Below are 23213 nucleotides of genomic sequence, written 5' to 3'. Positions count from 1 at the left end.
TAAAGTAAATGTCATAAAGTTAAAGTACTTTTACTTAAGTAATATTATATAAAAAAGAGACTTCAACTTCTACCAAAGTCATTTTCTGGTAACATACTTGTACCCCTTTTAGGTACTTTATAGACTGTTAAGTTTTGTGTATGTATGTGTATTACAAGACGGCTTTTATTTTGACGTTTTTTAGATTTTCACCTGGATAGTGTGGCACACTACCACATACACACTCACTGAAATCCCCCTACAGGGAAACCAAACATTTAAACTACACCACGCTGCCTCCCCTCCTCCATTCATCTCTTCCTTGGTCCCCTGGAGCCCTCCCTCCTCTCCTCCTCTCCTCCTTTCCTCCTCTCTCTCCCTCATTAAACCAAACACTGCACATACGCAACATCCTCACGTGTGTGTGTGTGTGTGTGAGATCACTTCTGATGTGAGGCCACATTCACATAACATGCACAAAACATCTGTTTATCTGTTAAAAACATTACATTTTCAGTCCACACGAACATGTTTCATGCTTAGTTTCGGCTTCTTGGACACAGACACACACACACACACACACACACACCGAGACGACGACATTATTCCGTCATTTATTGTGGAGTGGAAGTTCAGACGAGTGCGGATTAATCCCACAGACAAGGACTCAGATTTAACTCTCAGTGGTTTTTAATGTCATAGAGAAATCCCAAGGGGGAGGAGTCAGCCTCTACGTCAGTTGTCTGTGTCTGTCGTCTCCTCTTTAAAAGTTACAAAAACATACTGTGTACACGACAGCTGGAAACTGGAGAACCCTCCACTGACGGAGAGGTACAGTATAAATACAGTAATAGTCACCACCTCCTAGGTGAAGCGTCACTTCCTGAAATTCAGCCACGTTTCTGTGACTGGTTACTGAGCACTGTTCTCCACGGGAGAGTTCCTCTGAAACACTGTCATTTTAAACATGTCCAGTTGAGTTTATTACAGTGACAAACCTTCCAGTTCACATCCCAGAAGCTCCAGTCGGAGGCCCAGGCCCTCGGAGGTGGCTCTCTCTGGGTAGATCCTGACAAAGCGCGTGATGAACGGAACCATGGACCTCAGCTCTGGAGTGTCGTGGTTCTGGTTCCCGGAGAAAACCTGTGGGTGAAGAATCAAACTGAATCTGGTACCGCTCAGGATGAGTTATAGTTCCCTGGGATCTTGAGGAAGAGACGCAACTGTTGGGATGTTCCGCAGCTCGGCGAGTGACACGCAAATAGATTTTTACAGAAACACCTGCAAAAGTCAGGATTGTCTGATGTGTGTCAGGATGATTAATAAGTGTTAAAAAATAATAATAATGATGAAACGGTGTACACAGAACTGTGATAGGTCAAGTTTCTGTAGGTGGCGCTGTTTGTTTTGTTATTCTATTATTTAATCTGCCATTAATGCTAAACCTACGACATAAAGGGACACACAGACTGTCAGACTGCGTCCTTGCAGCAACAGTGCAGAAGTTAATGAACCCACATGAGAATTATGGGATGTCTGATGTGGCTGTCGAGTGAGTGAGTGAGTGAAAGAACAAATGAATTAATGTTGCCGTGTGTTTGTGTGTGTGTGTGTGTTGTTTAACCAACATTTCTTCTTATACTTCTTATGAAAGTGACTGCTCTGTGTTGGTGTGTGAGCCTCTTTCCCTCTGCGTTTATTACTCTATTTATTGTATTTTAGCTTTATTTACTTCAGCAAGTCCTCAAGAGTCTTTGACAGAGTCATACACTCTACACTACACATGATGAATCTACACAGACAAATAGAATTCCAGGAGCGGCGCTGCGTCGAGCCGAGTATCCGCCCGCCCGCCCGCGGGCTTTTTAGAAAATCACAGATCACACTTTATTTCACGCCAACAAGCTTATATCTGGCTTTCTTGTGAATTAAGTTTCTGTTAATCTGCCTCGGCCAAAATGAGAGCAGCGCCACTGCGAGTGTGGAGAATTGTATGATAAGGAAATGGGAGCGGGAGACGTGACTGAACGTTACAGTGGTGCATTCGTCTCAAGCTTCTTCCTTTTTTTTGTAGAAATCTGATCGTAATTGTATTTCTAACTACCTCAAAATGTGGTTTACAGTTTCCTGTGGAGTTCCTTTTACATGGATCTGCACAGTTTGGCAGCAGATCTTAAAAGGGTCATCACTCTACACCTTCACCATGGCAACCTTTCTCTCAGTGATGTGGAACCACATACTGCGAAAAAACTCACAGGTCAAAAATACAAAGAAGACACGCCGCTTCATTTAACTGGTACGTTGACATTTAAACACCAATTAACAGCTTAAAAAAGGGGGGCGGGGACACTTGAACTCATCTTTACCTTCCTAAATGGGATCTTAGCAGAAACATTTGATATTACAAGAATAAAGGCAACGGAAGAAAGTCTGTTTCTGACAAAAATGATCTTATTGTAAGTCTGCTAAATGACACATAATAATGGAATAACATTACAACAAAAACACATCCACCAGAAAGCAAAGCATTTCTGAACCAAAACATGCCTTCTGAGAACTGACCTTTGGCCTGGTGGTGTTTTCCTCTTTGACGAAAGTCCAGTCCTCGCCATACAGACTGTAGCCCACTTTAAACTTCCTCATGAAGACGTTCCTGTCACGGTGTTTCCCTCCCTGGATCAACACACCGCTCACAAACTTGTCCTGGCCCAGATCCACCTGACGGCGAGAATAAGGCAACAGTTGATTGGTTAACGAGGGGTCAAGAATCTCGTTTAAAGTGGATTTTAACCCTAATTTAACAGCTTCAGAGTCTTTAATGTCTTGTTAAATGTCTTGTTGTGTTGTCTCTACTCCCCTACACACTGTCTGTTTGTGGAAAACCAGGAAAACCAAGAATTGTAAAACACAAAAGCATGCAAAAGAGATGCCGACTGAAAATAAATGCACATGGGCATGAGAGGGGAAAGGCGAGGGGAGTGTCGATGGATGTTTACGGTGGTGTCGTAAAACACATTTACTCCAAAACTGTAGGGGGAGCTCCGTAGAGTTAAAGGCGATAAAAGGACCAGAGTTCCAAAGTTTCGCTTTAAGGTCTTTAAGAGAATCTACTTCCTGTTTACACCTGGTGTACCTGAACAATCATGTGTTATACTGCACATTTCCATCCCAAACTCACCTGCAGCCACTCGTTTCTGAAAGGCTGCTTGGTCTGCTGCCCGGTCCAGCCTGACCTCCCCGTTAACAGGCGAGCGTTCTCGGCAACCCAGCCCCGGTCGGCGTAAGACGAGGCGCTGATCTGTGCATCGGAGATCTGACCCGACACCATCCCCAACATCCCGGAACACGGGTAGTCTGCACAGCAAGACAGAATAGAGAGAAACTTTTGAAAGGCGTACAGTGTGATAAGGAAGGCCAGTACTGCACTGCCATCGTTATCGTGTCAGCTGGATTTAGCTGTTGCCCTCTGGGGGTTGATGCAATGCTTCAGACTCCAGACTTCAGACACAAAAGAGTCATTTATCTTCTCGAGAACAAGTTAGAGATGAAGCTTTTCCGTATCATGAGAATGAGTCTTATGAATTCTATGGTGAATAACGTCTATTAAAAATATAATTACAGCTACTGTTTGAACTGCAAGTACATCAATTGCTACTGCTTCTACTGCTGTACTATAAATAAGATTATTTTCTATTGTTTATACTGCAAACAAATTAGGCTTACATAAGGTGTCTATTGTGTATCTGTCCAAAATGCAGGGATTGAGGTTTCCTTTTTTGGAGGGATGTTTTTACTTTTCGATTTAAGGCAATTTTGTGATTTGTGACGTGTGATGTGTGGCTTTATAAATTACATTCACTTGACTGGAGGTTTTTACACTGGGGATCTGCATTTTCCTGTCCAAAAGGCAGTTGGGGAGAGCATGATTTGTGATATTGGCTGTAAATAAGGAAAACAGAGTGCCTTTGTTGTTTCAAGCATGGTGACTGTACATCTACATATTCAATGTTTTAACTCAGTCTGGACTCGATTAAAGACACGTAGTCTTACTCTCTTGATTGAAACAAAAGGATTCCTTTTACGGCAAGAAAACATGATATTTTATCTGAAAAGAAAATCCATGTAAACACAACCAGCTGTTTCTTAAATGGTTTGACAACAGTTGGAAATGTGCACATTCTATATTTGTACAAAAGTCAGGGGCCAAGAGGCGAACTGTGGCAGAGAGTTTGACATGTCAGGGGATCACTATCTTGTCATGTGACCTTGAGGCTTTAATACAATCTATTTAACAAAGCAGGTCAATCTCATTTCTCTAATCTTGCCATTTTAGGTCATCAAGTTTTAGGATGCACACTGGGATAATTACAGAACAATTGGGACACTGTGTTTTTTTATTTTTCCTGGAATAAGCAAACTTAATAACATTCTAAAATACTTGAGCACAATGGTTCTGGTCATTCTGAGCCAAGTTTAATTCATTATACACAACAAGCTTGTTCTCATATCCTGCCTAAAACAGCCTGGAGTCCCAGTGTGTGTCGTTTGTTTACGTGACATATGCATTTAAGATTTACATCTGGAGCTCAGCGGCAGCTTCTGAGGATGTAAATCCTTGATTATGTGAATTTACAGCACTGGTGGGGTGTGTCCTCGTGTCCACGAGAGCCAGACAGCCTCGTGAAAGAGAGTCTGCCTTGAAGATTAATCTCATCATCGCTGTTAAACTGTTAAACGTCTCTAATGTGCTGCATAAGGGTCTTTGTTTGGGATTAAATATAGAATTCAACCGTTTCAACAGAGTTGTCAGCACAACCTTGACTGTTGGCCACCAAAATCAAAAATGTCCAGAGCATGTGGGTCAAGTTTTTCCTTCTGTGTTCTCTCAGGGGTTCATTCAGGGGTCATTGCATGGGCATTAAACAGGGTGACTTTTCTAGACTGTTGTTCATCCACTTGCTTGAAAAAAGAAAGCAGCATATGGGCATTTTCAGACCAAACAGGCATAGCATAGGGCTGTAAAGTCCCAGTCAACTGGTCGATTTATGAGTCAATTCATTCTGGCTCGACTTAAATTCTGATTGGTCAACTTTCTTTCATACAGTCTATAGTTCATTTGATTTAATCCGGAGGAATGTACCAAGTACTAATGGGGGTGTTTTCAGAGCACCCCTTTTTCACAGGTAACAGCGTGTCTTCAGAGATCACCCCCCTTGTTTTCAGAATTTTGGATTAGCCCAAACCATAGGAAACAGATCAAAGAACGTCCGGTGGTTTTATTTAATTTCGAGCTACAGTCAGTCCTCTAACATCCAAAAATAGACGGCGGGAAAAAAGGTCAAATTCAAAGTTTGCCAGCAACAGTTTACAAATCACAGCTCGACTACAAACATGGCATATCATATAAATATGCTAAGCTAACTTGTCTGCGTTATGTTGCTTCGTCCTTTTTGAGTATATGAACATGTCAGAATTGGCATATTTCAATGTTTTAGTCTAATAATTGTGATGTAAAATGCTTTCAGAGCTGTCAGACTCTGAAAGAATTTCTTTTGGTTGATTACAGCCCTAGTATAGGAACTATGGCTATGGGAACTACCCACCGGGATGCTCCCTAAACAAGTATTTACCCTATGGGGATTTCTTTCTGTTTGCCCCACCAGAAGGTGCCATTAAGAGAAGGAAGCTGGCCAATGCCTTGTGCCAATCAAAGTCCCGACTCAAAGGTAACAGCTAAACAGGTTCCTCTGACAAAGTTCGGTGAAGCATGATTGTTCCCAGTTCCTGTGGTGTGGACGTGCCAAAAAAGGTGGACCAAATCTGAGAGGATTCCCTCAAGGCAGGCACTCTTAACTGTTGTCAGCACGTGGACATAAAAAAAATAAATAAAAAAAGACGACGTTTGAAATTACGAGCTAAGAAGTGGATAATATTAATGGCTCTTCGTGTGCAAATACTTGCACATCACACATACGTCCCCAGTTGTATCATTATATCTCTGGAATCACCTGTCTAGCACTCTACAGCCTGTTCTCCGATGAATAAGAGCCTAATATCTACTTTATGAAGCTCTCCTACTGAGAGTGGCTCGCAGCACATCAAGGACTGAGGTTTATATAATGTTAGAGGATGAGTAATGAGGCAGCATGATTTTCCGCCGCTCCTCTGTAATGAATAACGGCGTCCTTCTGTGGGAGTTCGCCTTGGAAGCAGCGATTATTTTAAATCAACAGATAGCAGCAGGAGGTTCTCATCCGCCAGCCAAAAACATGTTAGTTTGATTCATGATGTGAAAAAGCAAGAAAGGGGATTTTTAAAAGGGCAAGTTCGACGTCTGACAGGAAGAGTTGGTCAGCGCCAAAAGCAGGTGAAACCTGTTGAGAAGGATCTTTTTCACTGTCACTCATTCCAAGCCTTTCGCATGAAGAATCGACAGGATTTTGTCTTTGATAAGTTACATAGAGCTTTTGTACAAATAAGGGATGGATGGAAACTTTATTTACCAAAATAGGGTAACTATTTTTTTTTGTTATAGTGCATTATTACTTAATTTTGTTTATATGCCTCTGATATGAGAAAAGACATACTTTAGATTTGTGAAAGTGCATCAGTTCAACAACTACTATGACAAAGTAAGAAGAAAATGTCATTAAAGTAAATAAGGTTAGAGGAAGAAAATAAAAAGACTATAATGATTATAAACAGAAAACAGACATAAAAATATCTCAAAACAACCCAAACTGAACATGTGTGTTTTATTAGATCAGACTGAGATGATATTAAGCTGTAAAGATCCCTGTGCGTATAATTAAGATGAAAAATTCATGACATTTTATATGATTGAAAACATTGAGTGAGCCTGAAGTTAAACACAAATCACTGGGTAATAAGGCTTCGATCAGCGTTACCTGACGTTCTGCAGCCATAGACCTCGAAGCGCATGCAGATGCCTTGCTCCCAGGTCATGGGGCGGATGCGGACGTAACGAGCCAGAGACTGTTTGGGAAGGAGGGCGTGAACTTCGTCCATTGCATTGTGGTTCCCCTGAAAGATCTGACGATAGACAGAAAACACACATGAGTGTGTTGGTTAATTCTGTTACTTCTACAACTGATATGATCTCAAGGAAATCGTTTTACTACATAAAGTTGTTATCAACAGCTGATACAGCTATATCAGCCACTTGTAGAACCAAATAATCAATAACCAAACACAACAAAGAAACAACCTACAAAAGGAACGAACCAATTAACCAACGACAGAATCAACCAACCAACCAAACTATTAACCAATCAACCATCTAAAAGACGTATGAATCCACCAACAAAAAGAACAAACCAAGGAACCAGAAAAAGAAAAACAATCAACCCATTAACCAAGGAACCAAAGAATGGACCAATCAGCCAGCCATCCATCCAACCAACCATCCATCCATCCATCCAACCAACCAACCAGCCAATGAATCAGTCAACCAAAAAAACAACAAAAATCTAAATAAATATTCAATAAAAGTTAATCAATCAACCAAAAATCAACCATCAAAAGAATCAACCAATCAAGGAACCAAATAATCATCCAATCAATCAACCAACCAGTCAACGCAGGAACTAAAGACCGGACCAACCAACCAAGAATCAAACAACAAAAGGAACTTACCAAGAGAAAGACTGAGGAAAAGACTCAGTAAAAGAATCCAACCATCCAAACTATTAACCAATCAACCAAGACTAATCCATCTAAATTACCAACCAATCATGGAACCAAAGAATCAGTCAATTTAAAACCAATCAACTAAGGTTTTAAAGAATGGACCAACCAACTAACAAATGAACCAACCGGTTTAGCCTATTGACTGAAGAAAGCCATGCAATCACCATCATTATTTCTGTGAAGTCTCTTTTTCTGGTTTTATGCATATAATACATTTATATAATATAATGTTTGCACTATTACTAGGACCACTACTGTATAGCTGCTGCTACAACTATAACTGTTTCTACCAATGGTGTGATTTTTGTTGCTGCTACTGCACTTTCTAACAGACCTGGGAGAGAATATACTGCATACTTGACTTAATCTTTGATTGTACCGTCTCAGCCTCTCTTTCTTCTAAACAAGGGACACTGTCTCCACATTAAGCACCATGTAAAACTCTGCAGGCTCCATTTAACGGCCGCGGAGACAAAGACGTGACTTATTAGCACAATGTCCCGCGTCTATCAATATGTTGCTTAATGAGAAGCTCATTGCAGTTCTTCACCAGTATCCATGAGACAACTGCCTGTACAACAGAGTTCCTTCCTGGAAATTGATAGTGATTTTGATGAGGGAAGCGCGATGTAAAGCAGAGACATTCAGATGAGGCACGCTGCCAAACCCTGTCAGCCTTGGAAAACATTGATTAAACGCTTCACATTTTCCTCCCCATTGATTACAAAGCAGAGTCCTTCATTACTCATCAATATCATACAGATAAGAGTTGTTACAGCATATCAACTTAATCATCGTTCATTTCATTACCTTCTGCTTGGGGCCCTCCTTCACTGGGACCCAGTCCTCTCCGTTGGAGCTCAGGTCTACCTTGAACGAGCGAACAAAATAGTGCTTCTTGGTCTCTTTTGAGATCGCTCCCTGCGTCCCGATGGCTGTGATGAATCTGAGAAAACCCAAGTCCACCTGGAAACACAGTGGAGGTCAAAGATACATCAGCGGAAAGATTTGATTGACAAAATATCCATATGTTTAACCAACTTGAACTTTATATATTCATGTTTTTGATCCATAGTAGAAAATATCAGTGATAAAAATGTGAAAAGTTGATATATGTGCATGCAAAGTGACTTAATATAAAACTGAAAGTGCATACATGGCTAAAAAATGAAGGCGTCATGAAATGAAAGTAATACATTTAATAGCAAAAGCTAATTCATAGATTGTTAGAATACAGGGCGAATAATTAAATGGCTAAACCATAAATACTTGGTTATAAAACATAGTAAAAAAAAATATATAAATAAACATTGTAAGTAAGGTATATTACAACGGTTAAAATACAGAATGTTTCTTAAAATGATATACAAGAGAAATACAAATATATTAAAGTAATAAATCATGGTTTCAATACAAAATGTATGAGTATTTGCAATACATGTGCACATAATGAATAAATTCTGCCTGGGATACATTAAGGACAACTTGATTTGCACTGTAAAATCCAAATGGACAGAAAAGAAAAATGAATAAAAGGGAAGAAAACGAGAGCCTGAGGCTGCAAAAGTTCTGGATATTAAAGGCTGATTTCACCTGCATCTGCTCGTGTTTTTTATTACTGGATAACTGAGTGTGAGTGCTTTAAAAACACACATTGTTCTGCATCACGGAGCATCCTATGATCCTAGATTTCCTCTTTACGTTACAAGAAAGAGGCAATTTGAACAGTTCACATGTAAAACCTCGCACCCACGTTGACGGTCGGCGGTCTGTCCATGAGCAGACAGTAAAACATTCAGACAACAGAGACAGACACGCCACCAAACCAGGACCTACAGGAACATCACGCAGTCTTCACGCTTCACTGCCAAACTGCTGACAAGCCGTGTCAGTGATGAGGACTCCTCAGTCATTTCCTCTTCAAATAGACACTCACACCTGATGAGATTTTTAAAAAAAGGCTTTTTAAAATCTCCTCAGCCATTTTCAGGTGCTTAAAAACTTCATAAAGACCGTCAGTACAGGGTCATCAAAGGGTTTATCACCACATCCTAAATTTCAGGTGGTACTTTTTAATTCACCAACAACTGATTTATACACATTTACACACATTTATATAGCAACAAAACGAGTTTTAGTAGAACTGGAAGAAGTATAATTAGTCAGAGTATGATAAGGACTTATCCAACGAGGACATTTTCTCAGTTTAGGACCTTTTCTGGCATAAACGAACAATAATGTGGACGTTGTCTTTAATCAGCAGCTTGTTACGAAGACAAAATGAGACACGTCCTCGTACTGTTAATATCTGTTGTGCATCATTTACATTTAAAGATTTACTGCGTCTTCTTTGAGCCTAACATATGCAAGTAGCTATTTTATGGACATTTACTCCCCAAACCTGGCTGTCTCCATGACAACAGCAGTGTTTTTATTTTCATTTTGGGACCATGCACAAAAACCGAGCGTTCTGAAAGGGGCGGGTTTAGCAGGGTTATTGAACTGCTATGGTGCTTCATCCTTATGGTATTTTGACCAAAGCGTGTCACAGACATGTTCATTAGGACACCAGGGAACTATTTTAACTTGGAGAAATAAGGTATAATATGTCTCCTTTAAGTTAACTGTCCATTCTAGCAACAGAATCTATTTGAAAGAATTTCATTTTTTTTCAGAATAAAAGCTCTGAATTCGATGTGAAATTGTAATTTGTTTGAGAAAATAAGCAAATAATTTAATCAGATCAGATTTGTTCAATCGTCTACTGGGCCCAGATACTGATGCTGGCGTGCCAATTTTGGTCACCGGGCCACCAATTGCTGACCACTGCTTTAGGCTGTCAATGCAGTGTCTGTGTGTGTGTTCTTGTATGGGTGTCTTTGTAAGGACCAAAGTATAAACCATAGAGACTGAGGACATTTTGGGAAAGTGAGGACATTTTGGTTGGTCCCTTAGGGTTGGCACTTATATGTGATGGTAACGTTATGTCTATGAGTGTCCTCACTTAGAACGCTGTGCCAACATGTGTGTGTGAGTGGTGAACCAGTGCAGGACAAATTTTATGGCTGTCCACTCGAATCTCTAATGACTAGACCTGTGGGCCATCAGTGTAAATATATAAATGTGTGTGTTTTTGTAGTCGTCTGGGTTTAGAGGTTATGTTGGAACAGCACTGTGAACAAATTAGGAATCTCACTCCGCAGGTACTTTAAGAATGGAATTCCAGCGTAAATATCCTTATTTTTGTACAGATTTAATATGGTTTTGACACAGAGGAGCTAACTGTAGGGACAGAAACTGGAGAAAACCCACACACACACACAAGGAGAAACGCCCGGACCAGGACTCAAATCTTTTTTAAAGAAAGAAAGAAGAAATTATATTGACACTATCACATCATCATGACTTTTCCCACAAAGTTATGATCTAGGGGTAAAACATCCCAAAGAAGATAAAAAAAAGATGGACGAGGCGTTTTTTTTTTTTGTTAATCTCACTACGTCCAGAAACGGCGCTGCTCACAGTGCTTTTACAGAAAAAGATAGATAAGGATATTTATCACCAAAGAGAGCAGCGCTGCTGATAACAGGAAGTCTTACTTTCAATCAAAAGGCTGTCCACCAAATACTAAGGCTTATCTGAAACGAAGAATACTTCACTGATAGTGGCTTTGCATATAATTATCGCATCAACTTCCTCCAAACCGTATGGAAGAATGAGGTGGAACCCATTTATACTCTCCATTTAACTGCACTTTAAACCAAATAAAAGTGCTTGTTTGTTGAGTTTGGAAACGATCAGTTGTGTACCGAAATACACTCGCCCCCTTCAGTATGTGGGACGCTCGTGTAATATATGGCGTGTAATTATATTACCATAGAGACCATGTTGCTGCTGTGATAGTGTACATGGGAAGACACAAGAGGCCTTTAACTCTTCCCACTGTTGCTTATTCAGGAAAGCGGGAGAAAATAGATTCCCGCAGGTCTGTGACTGACAGGGAGACGGACCCCATGGGAAAACCAGGCTCGCCGTCGTTCCCGGCTCTGTTCTGATCTAAATTCCCATGAGATCTGTCCGACGAACAATACACAAACAGGACGAGACAAAAGACACCGTGCATTTTAAGTTGTAGTGGGAAAACGAGTGAACTTGTATTGTTAAATTACAGCATCAAGCGCAGTAATGGCCTGTTGCATCAATAATTTCCTAACAAAAAAGGGAACTTTTGGTGCATCTAAATTAATGGTTTCCACTCATGACTCACCACCTATACTTTGTCTACCCAGTGTCGCCGCTATACCGAGTCTGGGCAACACAAAAACACAATTATGTGTCTCTACTTAAGAATAAACAAGGTAACGTTTCTTTCTCAATGCTTGGCAAAATGACATCTGTGTAAATGGACTCTGACGCCGTTGTTCTGCACGTCGCGCCTTTGATTCCAGAACACACGCGTGTTATCTGAAATCATGCGGCGGCAAAGTGCCAGCTTTGTTTGCTCCGTGTAAACAAGCCAAGACAGAATAATAAAGAATCTTTACAGTGGGAGCTTTGTTTAAAATGGGACTTTAGTGAGTTGCCATATGGTATAGCATTATGTAAATGAGGATCATAATCTTCAGTTACTTATCACTTTAAGACGACAACAACAACAACAACAACAACGACAGCGCTTTATGAAAAGGAAGAAAATAAACCAGACGAGGCATAAAGAACAAGAGCAAACTCATTCAAGCCGCAAAATATCATGTTTTATGAGGCGGCCATGACCTTGATGTTTGACCTTTGGGGTAGATTTTAGTCATTTTTTAAGTAAAGGATTCTCTCGAGACATTCTAAACATAAACTATTCCCAAGGCAAAAAGGTTTGCAAGGTCACAGCAACCTTGACTTTTGGCCAATCAAATTGAGTCCAAGTAAATTTTGTTTATGCCAAGTTTGTAGAATTGATTCCCTCAAGGCAATTTCATGAATCACGCTAGACGTATCGAAGGAAGGCCGTCTGTGTAGATTCTTATTTATCCAGGTCATAGTTCTTCCAAAGTCACTGAATCTGGAGCACATGTCGATTTGCTACTGATAAAAAAAAGAGTCAAAACCATGTCAAATTGTTCAGTACAACTAAGTCTACGTGTGTCTGTGTTTATACTATCTATGTAACGCAAACATGTGCTTCTTTTTCCTCATTTCTGACAAAGAAAAGCACATATGAAGTTGTTTTTATACGACAAAGGGAACATAAGAAATGGAGGTGGTCAGTGTGCCAGTGATAAAGACATGACATCGACATGAAGAATACCAGTGATCAAATATGGTGGTTTTGACATGAGACAAAAGTGTTGAGCAACACTGTTTTCTGTCCATTTCTGTCACTTGGCACGTTTTAAAAATGTCCTGCGAGCATAAATCAGAAGAAGTGTTCCCCTTTGTCACCAACTGTGACTGGGAGTCATCAGCAGGGCTCAGTCCGTGGATCTCAATGGTCCAGACGACACATACCAGGTCAATAAATCACAGAGGTTTTCTGGAGCGACGTCGTTTTAAAGGCCTTAAAAGTGAGCAATAAAATTCTAAAATCAATTTAGACAGCTCACAGCTTCAGCCAGTGTAGGAAGCCCAGAAGCACAGTAGCAACGCGGTCAATGGATGATGACGGTGGTTAGGTTTGGATAAACACAAAGTTTTAACAGGTCCAGTGTTTATCTTTGGTTCAAGTACAATGTATCTGCGGACGCCGCAACAGGGAAAAAAGCTCAGCGTTTACAGTAAACTGTTGGCCAGGCATCACAGTCAATACAGCCACTCAGCGCTCCGTTCTCCACACTCTTCCTCGGAGGCTAATTGCTCTTCCATCTTCTAATTACTCAACACTTGGCAGTGCCTTCATTCATGCCACAGAAAAGAGTCACACTTAGAGCTTTTTAATGAAGGGGACAGAATGCAGGAAGGGGACATATTTCAGTTTAAATGTGGCTAAATGAGATTTGAAAAAAAAAAAAAAAAACACACCACAAAACAACAACAACGGTGCTACTTCCTGCCAAAACAGGATACTGCTCCAGTGGTGATAGTCGGACAAAGAACTTCAGTTAGTCACTTCTCATTTGTTTTCGTCTCCTGGGGACGCAGTGGACGACATACACTGTATGTATCTCTGGATTTGTAAGGGTGGTTATTTTAGTTCTTTGTTTTAAGGTCAAATTATTCCATCACAAATGTTATATCACAGTTTTTTCCAGCAATTCGAATGTGTGTTATAAAACATGTTAAACATGATAAAACATGTTTTTTTTTAGACCTAAGAAACCATGTTTGAATGAGAGGGTGGGGCTACTGAAGGCCAGGTGGATGATGTCATAGCCACACCCTAGAGCAGGGGCCTCAAACTCAAAAGACCTGGGGGCCAGTGAACTTCTAGTCTGGTCAAAGCAGTAAAATATAATCGAAAATTAAATCAATAAGAATATTTAGACAATGCAATTAACGGGTAACTAAACCACGGCTAACTCCGCCCAATGACTGATCTTGAAAAATACCAAGAAGTGGGCCGAGAGCTGAGTGAGTGGCAGTGCAGGGGGCGTGGTCTGATTTGGATCAACAAATAACATCACTAAATACCCATATACACTGGTTTACACCTGAAAAAAGGGGTTTACCCTTTAAAACACTACTCTAACTTATATATAATTTTACCTTTAATGTTTAATGTAATAAATACAACCTAATGAATTATTATTGCAAATATTGTTCACTTTCCATGCCAATGCTAAGAAAGTAACACACTCATGCTGTGTTTACTTGGAGGATGGCCGCATACAATCGACTGAGGGGGCCGCATATGGCCCACGAGCCGCAAATTGGAGACCACTGCCCGAGAGCAAACCCTGCTTTATAGCGTATTTGACTGATGATTTCCAAAATGGACATCATGCTATATTGAAGAAGTCCTGACCTGACCAGCAGTGTCACCCCCTAAAGGCCATTCAAGAGAATACACGTTTCAGACGCCTCTGAAATGTGGTGGAAAGACATTTATAATAATTTCATAAACAAATTTAAAATGACCAATTACCAAAAATGTCAAACACGCCCATGTTGAAGTTTTCACATGATTACTTCCATCTAATGAGTGACCTTTGTGACCGCAGGACTCTTACAACCTCATTACAAAATGTCAAAAAATGGTGATGATTTTATTTTCTCTCATTTAAAAAAAATAAATATATATGTTGTTGAAGCTTTAATCCAAAATTAGCCCAATGCTAATTAGAGCTACTTTGCTTTGGGGTTTTATTGTCCGTGATAAATGACATTTAAGTCATATTTCGCTACCTTTTTACTTCCACCTCCCTCGTTAATTTGGAAAGCAGATTTATAATTAGCACAGAGAGGGAGTCCCCCCCTCGTAGTTATTGATAGTCACAGTGTTTGCAAGGTAACCTTACTCTCAGGGTCTGCTCTGGATCGTGAGGCCCTTAATAAACCCTCTCCGTCGGATCCTTTGTCTCGCAGTTTCCTCCTACAACGTAAACCGCTCACACAAGATCCAAATGTGTTTTCCAGATGCTCAACGCCGAGCTCTTCCTGGTGGCGGGGCGTCTATAAATACCTGAAGTCAGGAGGGAAGGAAGCCTTTCCTGGGCTTACACCATGGTTTTCAATAACAAGTCAGTTTAAAGATGCACCTACTGGCCATTTTTAGACACGTTCAAAAATAAACAGAGTTTAAAAATACCTGGTTTAATCTGATCAGATTATTTGAGAGGTTTAAGATCATAATTCTACCTACTTTTGAATTATTTATAAATGCAAGTACAGATCAATCTATAAACTATATATATATGTATAAATATAGGTTTTCCATTACCGTATAAATATTTAGTGCGGTGATAAAACAAGCCACTACAGTGATATAAAAATATGATTACAGGTTTACTATAAAGCAAGACAACGACCTCACTGTCTGCTGCCATCCCAGTTGCCATGAGTAACATCACAGTCGACAACGCTTATGAATAGTAACCTGAAAATAGCGTCGATAAAATATAAATGCCTTTAAATGAATAATAGAGGTGTTTGCAGCGGAGGAGGCAGACACGCAAAGAATTAACTAAGTCATAATTTTCTCTTCAAATAAGACGGATGGAGAGCCGCGAGGCAAAAACCATGCTGTGCGAAACTTGGCCACGCACCACACTTAATCAAATAAAGTGGAGTATTCTCCTCATAAAAAAAAAAAAAACACCAGTCATAACTCAGATGCTTGAGTCGGAGGGCAGGCGGCAGCAGCAGCAGCAGCAGCAGCAGCAGCAGCAGCAGTGCTGCTTCTGATGGTATAAATCACAGTGGCAGGGGGATGGTCTGCTGTTTCTTCAGGACGTGCTGACAATAAAGCTTTGGTTAAGCAAAACAAGAGTGTGCACAAACCATAGAGCAAAAACGGCGTGAGACTGACAATTCTCATGTTAAAAAGTCAAATGAGGCTCTGTAGCAACATCTGGAAGAAAATATGGTATTTGTTCCTCATTAGCCAATAATAGTGAACTTCTGAACACACACATGTGGAAAGTATGAACCAGGCCTAAGACAGTTTTGCAGAAACTGTTCCAGATCTATTAGCTCACCATCTTTTTGTATATTGTGAAGAAATAAATGTTCACTTCTCTTGTAACTGAAGCGGAAACATATCCGGTAGTTTTCAGGGAATAAATAAAATTAAACAGCAAACAAAAAAGCTTCTGCATTAGAGAGGAGTTCTTGGGGGACTCGTCAAGCCGCTGCTGCCGTAAATTCAGTGAACAATGTTCGCTGGCTGTAAACTGCCAGTGCGAGGGTTTAAAAGCATGCAAAAAGCCTCATTTTCACTGTGTCTGTCAGTTGCTTTGTGATTCTTTTATAAACTGGCACTTTATGTGAAATGGCGCTCGTGAAAATCTCGCCGAGGAGGCAAAAACACGCTGTGTCAGATGATTTCTCAGCCATATTTGATTAAAACCTCTCAATACGGTTTAATCAAATCACAGCAATGCAACGGAAACACGCGAAACACAGGGGCCACTACTGTTTGCAGTGAAATGTCATTAAGGGGCCACGTCAGCGGGGATGTCGCGTTAAAGACGATGAATTTATTGATCAAAACACTAATAAAAGCACGTTACCCAAAACCTAAATGAAGAAATATGCTAATAAATGAATAAATCATTCCTTTGCCATGACACGAACTTGGCTGAAACAAACTACTCGTAAAAAAAGAAAATGAATGGACGCCCCTTATTTTCACCCCATCTGTACACATTTAAATATCCTGCAGTTACAATGCTCACTGCACGTTAGCAGCTCAAAAACAAAGCAGTGCTCCTGAGCGGGTGTATTATCTAGTATTTATGTTATGACTGAGTGAACCCTGTATTGTATGTGTGTGTATTTGTTCATCTTCATCTAGATATCACTGTATATTCTCTTTAAAATGAGCTAAATTATCCCTTATTTGTAACATTGGCGGGATTTTCTTTTTGGAAGGTTTACCCCTGGAGATGTATCGTCTCGTTTTCAAGGGGCTCAGCCAAATTTTGCAAATTAGGATCCCATTTATAAGCATTTTTATAGTTTTCCACACTTTTCCACTACGTGGTCCTTTCCTCTGCAACTTTCTCACCATTTACACAAACTGCACTCAGAGCTGCTCTGTCCTGCATGTCGTCATATCCCCGAGGGTTCATCTGTGCTAAAAGAAGTCCCCAGACAGACAATAGAGAGCCACTCATACTAATCAACACTGAGGCCGTCTCTCTGGCTGCTTCCTGTTGTAACCCCTCAGGAAGGAAGTGACGGCCTCTTCTTACTGTGAGGGCCACTGAGAGTTTCCTGTATGAGTTCCTGTCCCGGACAATGGGACAGTCGCGGGCTCCGGCCGCACCTTGCTACTGGAGGAGGAGGAGGAGGAGGAGGAGGAGGAGGAGGAGGAGGGGAATCTGTTTTCTTTGGTCCAGCCTAGACTCTCTGGAGTAACTGCATTTATTTTCCTGTCAGTTTAAAATCGACCACACTCTTCCCTTCAGCTCTCTGTGTCAGAATTATCTTTTTTAATCCCCTTCAGTAAACACTGCAGCTACACAAACAGGCCAGTGCTGCTGCAGAAAAAACTAAATGGCTAAATAAATCTCTTTTATCATATTAAAATATACACTTTCACCCTTGTGAAATGAGTAAGAACAACAAAATAAATGTAAAAATAAAAACTGGACCAGAGCACATTAACTGCACACTCGTTTTAAATATAGAGTTATTCTGCCTCGTACGAAATATGCTTTTATTGTGGAGAATGTGTCAGTCCACATCAAAACAAACACACTTTTACTTTGAAATGCTGCAGAATATTATTTTAATACTGTTACTGTGATATCATGATGACGTAATGTGGTATGCCTACAAAATAGTTGTTTTTCCCAAATGATTGGACTTCTTTAGATTATATTAAAAAATAATCTTGCGTATGAATAGAACATGACACAACAATATTAGTAATCCTTGGAATTCGCTGTACTTTGTCTCAAGCTCAATATTAGAGATTTACTTTCATCATGTTCATCTCTCAAGGGCTCATGCCTGATATTATTTTCAGAAATTGGACATGGGGGTTTAACAGGAAAAGGTCCAGAAAACATCCACTCCACTTTGGAAGACATTTCCATACAGACTCTGAATAATGTCACGAAAATATCAGGACGCAGCTTCTAAGGAAGACAACAGAAGCCTATATTTATGGTTTTGTAGCATGTAGTTTAAATGAATTGGACTATAATGATGGGCGTTTTTGCCACAGCACTAATAACCTGTGTCAATCTTCCAGAGAGAGAGAGAGATAATGGATATGTTTGGATAATTTGAAATAGCAGGTTGCTCCAGTTTCTGCTTTCAGGGACGGCAGATTTCACGATGATGACAAATGTCGAGGTACAAACCTTAGACAACACATATTTCAAGATCAGTCCCTGACTGGAGCTGTAGCTGGACGTCAACAAACAAACAAACATACAAACAAACAAACAAACACCAGACTTGACCGACCTGTATCCACTCCTTGATGGTGTCGTCCGACGGCGTCCAGCCGTTCTCCGCGTAGTTGAGACGCGAGCGTTCGGGCGACCAGTTGGAGTTGTACTGGGAGGAGGCAGTGATCTGATCTGAAGAGATTTCTCCTGACTCCATCCCCAGAGGCTCCATACAAGCGAAATCTGGCAAAAAAACACATAACAAGTCAATGTAACATCCATTTTTGCAGCTTCTATTTATAAAAACAGTAGTTTATGCTGTTTTAATATTGATCTTGTATTTCTATTACTAATATTTATGTTCCCTTAAGTTTACATTCAATGTTCATTTTATCGCTCATGTTTTCTGGTCTTTTTTTCCTCTCCTTTTTGTTGCTGTAACGCAACAAATTTCCCTTTTTGTGGGAGCAATAAGGGAATATTATCATATTGTATGTCATCTTATCTTATCTTATCGTACCACATCCAGTCACACTGCAGCGGACATGTGAATGATGAGGAGAGGTGAATGACGAGGATAGGTAAACAATGAGGACAGGTGAATGATGAGGACAGGGGAATGATGGGGACAGGTGAACGATGAGGACAGGGGAATGACGGGGACAGGTGAATAACGAGGACAGGTGAATGACAAGGACAAGTGAATGATGAGGACAGGTGAATGATGAGGACGGGTGAATGACGAGGACAGGTGAAAGATGAGGACAAGTGAATGATGAGGACAGGTGAATGATGAGGACAGGTGAACGACGAGGACAGGTGAACGACGAGGACAGGTGAATTGGCATTAAGATAATACTGATACTAATACTGATACTGATATATGCAAACACATCATTATGTGTTTGCATATTTTGTCACGCTTTAATTTGTAAAGGTTTGCCTTTAATTAAAAACAATTAACGTGAGATTTGTGTTCCCTTGTCCTTTTTGCACGACACAAGAAAGAACCTTGTTAAAAAAGTAACTAAGTAACTTTTACTCATTTTAAACAAGTTACTTTTTTACTTAACTTGAGTACATTTTTAGACCAGTACTTTTACTTGTTAAAATGTGATCAAAATACTTTTACTTGAGTAGAATATGTCAGTACTCTTTCCACCTCACTTGATCTTTTTTTTTTCTTTCTTTTTTTGTTTCATCTCTGTTCATGATGTCATCTCAGCGTGGAAACTCCATACATCAATAACTTTTACAGTCCACACTACAGAGAGATGATGATGCAGTGATTGGGCTGCTGCTGTTTTATGTTGTTAATGCAATCGCACTAACTGCCCCTTTAATATCAGTTTTAAAATCCTGTTTCACACAAAGTTAAGTGAGGGAACTGAATGTTGGTGATTCATGCCCTAACTTCTCTTTTTTTTTTGCTGCTAATGACTGAATGAATGAATGAATGAATGACTAATGACTGAATGAATGCTCCGGAGGAAACTCCTCCAGTTAAGAGTCGTAAACACGTGTCTGTGACCCTGTGAGCGCTGTGATTAGAGCGTCGTCCAGACATTGTAAAGTGGTCGTCTGAGCTCCCTGCTGAGCCGTCGGTGTGGGGGTCAGCTTCTGTGTTTACAGGCTGCTCACTTTACCATGACTTTGTCGCCACGTCAAATATCTTTACATTTATTTTAAATACAACATGTAGAAACCTTCCAACCACCCTGATACACATGGCTGCAACCATTGATTCTCTCCGTTTGCTATATTATTTCAATTATAAATAGTTTTTTTATATTTTTAATGAAAAGCAAAAACTAAATACACTTGAAAAACCATAAAAACACATTTTAGAAGATGGGCCCTGACATTGTTTAATTTAATTTTATCATTTTTCCTTCAACTTACTAATAACAAAGACTAATAATCACATTTTTTTGTCATTATTTTTGAGTGATTTACGGCTTCTGTGACATATGAATAGTAGTAGTTTTATGATTCCAGTTATTTTCAGGCAGATTCTTTAAGCTGTTTAAACGTGTGCGCTTCTATCACTGAAATTGTAAAAAAAAAAAAAAGAATCTTGATTTTATTTTCCACTGTGTCTCTCTTAAACTTTGAGTTCTATACGTCTTAACTACAGAGGGTCTAGAATAAAAAATAATCCTTGTTAAATTACAAGAGGATTAAATATAAAAGAGAGTCAATGGATTTGTTTTAAGACCAATAAAAACTCCCATAAAGGCCGATAAAAACTTTGAACACACAAACACAATGAACATGAAATACACATTTGGTGATTCTCGTGTATTTAAAAACACTATCTAGAAACATTCTGTGAGTAACACGGCTGTATCTCCGAGGAGGAGACGTCCACCCTCTAACAGCAGGGAGTCTGGGGAAGGAAAGGAAGTGATGCAGGGACACAAAGGGAAACGTGTGTGTGTGTGTGTGTGTGTGTGTGTGTGTGTGTGTGTTGTTGGGGGGGTGGGGTATGTGGTATGGTCTGACACAAACACACTTAAATAATTTCGTTCCTCAAATAAATCAGGGAGTGTCTTCTTACAACATCATTTAAAAAAAAAAACACACACAGGAAGTTGGATTTTATGCTCGTCATCAGTATTTCCTCCAACTTTTTGGCTCAACTCTTCAAATACAGGACTTCACTCATAAGTAGATCCTTGCTCTAAACGTTTCACTATCAAAACAGTAAGAAAAGAAACAAACTTTATGTTTTTCTTCTCTGCTCAGTTCCACCAACGTCTCTCTGGGTTTATTCTCATTTTTATTCATGACCTGACCACCATGTCACTGCTCACCGCAGGCGCGGGGAACAAACTCCAACCCCATCTTTCTACCTTTCCACACAGACAGGAAAGAGAGGGCATTAACTGGTGACCTCACCAACAGCTCAGCCGATCAAAGGCTCGGCTGGAGGCCGTTTCTGATGGCGATGGCAGGACGCAGCGACAGAAAACCATAAATTCACCACCACAGCAGGAGTTTGATCCCGCTGTGGTTATTAGTTATAATATTATAATATTCTGTCTGAATGGAAATCATCTCTGAGCGTTTAAAGAAGCTGAAAGCAGAAATTGGTTGGAAAAAAAGAGTTTGATGAGCATTTTTGGCAGATGCAACTGTGTAGTCCAGTCAGAGCTAAAGCTCCAACATCTTCCAGATGTGTTCATTTGAATAAAATAGGGAGCACTGAATGAGCTTTATATGTAACTTTTACACATTTCTGAGTCAAATTAACATCAATTTGTCTTTTTTGTTTCAACCATTAATCAACTAATGTCCCAATTTCTCTTCCTACTTGCCTCATTTGACCCAACTCTATGTACAGACCATGGTTATCTCCCAGTACTGCAAAGCCTTCTGGTGGGTCTCCCTTCATGAACAATGAAAACACTGCAAATGATCCAGAACAAACCTAAAAGAGCACAGATCACGCCACTGCTCACAGACCTCCACCGACTGCCAATTCCAGCCCTGATCGAGTGACTTCTGTGTCTGCACCCACGGACTCTGCCATTCAGATCCATGCACCTTCTCGTCTACGTCGACCTCCAGTGGATTCCGTCTCATTCTGCCCTCACTGCACACAAGACGATCTCAGTCCAGACTCTTCTCAGATGGTGGTACGAGTTCATCCATGAAGTTACCGGAGTTACTGCTGACTCAGTATGTGGACATCATGGATTTTTCTAATCAGAATATAATTGCTATTTTCAGATTAGTGGAGCTATTTTATCTCCACCTTCCACGTCTTCCACAGCAAACCCATACGGTACCAATGCCCCCCCCCCGGTGCTGTGGCTGCAAATCACCGGTTTATGGCACCAGTGGTTTGCATAAAAGAAGAAAAGACAATAAGATTTGGTCTGTTGAGAGGCTTTAATTCAATCTGCTGCGCTTAGCTGGGGGTCTGAAGGCAAGAGTAATTGTCTTTCTCTTTGAATGTGTTTGTTCCCTCATTTTCTGGCATAAACACTGACCCTGTCAGGACCAGTAGTCCTCATGGACACAAAAACCTGATCCCAATGAGGCAGAAACTCATTTCTAAGGAACTGGTGATGGTAAAGTTAAGGTTAGGCATTAACTGGGAATGGTTTATGTTAGAGATTCCCTTTGTTTAGGCTCTACAAATGAATAGAATAGTGAATAGTGATGCTACAGGGTCTGTGATGAGCAAAATTAGCATCGTTTGCATAAACACTGCACTGGTAACTTCCTGAAGTCACCTCCACATCACAGTATAGTCTCTGTTTTTAAATATCAGTTTAAAACTGGATTTATGTCCATTTTCTCGGTGTGACTCACCTCTGCACACACTCACATTCCTGAACAAGGAGGTGACTGAGGTCGAGGTCACCAGAGTTCAACAACCATACGCAGCAGCATAACTTAAACCTCTACAGGTCTTTTCATACAGTCAGCTGAGGCGGGCGGACAGATGGCTTTAAAGAATGTTGAAGACCGTGTGGACATGAACACACACACACACACACACACACACACACACACACA

The 23213-nt window shown here is 40.3% G+C and overlaps 1 protein-coding gene across 1 annotated transcript in view; it reads right to left on the bottom strand.

Annotated features, from left to right (window-relative positions):
• LOC131462432 (neuropilin-1a-like) overlaps positions 1-23213 on the bottom strand; it is a 79636-nt gene that overhangs the window by 11840 nt on the left and 44583 nt on the right. Inside the window, exons 6-11 of the mRNA XM_058633659.1 lie at positions 18760-18926; positions 8500-8655; positions 6888-7032; positions 3158-3333; positions 2542-2697; positions 978-1122 (exon numbers count right to left, since the gene is read on the bottom strand). Of these exons, the coding sequence (XP_058489642.1) occupies positions 978-1122; positions 2542-2697; positions 3158-3333; positions 6888-7032; positions 8500-8655; positions 18760-18926 (945 nt within the window). The remainder of the gene's footprint in view (positions 1-977; positions 1123-2541; positions 2698-3157; positions 3334-6887; positions 7033-8499; positions 8656-18759; positions 18927-23213) is intronic.

This window comes from Solea solea, chromosome 1, assembly GCF_958295425.1.
Source record: "Solea solea chromosome 1, fSolSol10.1, whole genome shotgun sequence".
NCBI classification, from domain to species: Eukaryota; Metazoa; Chordata; class Actinopteri; order Pleuronectiformes; family Soleidae; genus Solea; species Solea solea.
This window is presented reverse-complemented; position numbering and strand designations above follow the sequence as displayed.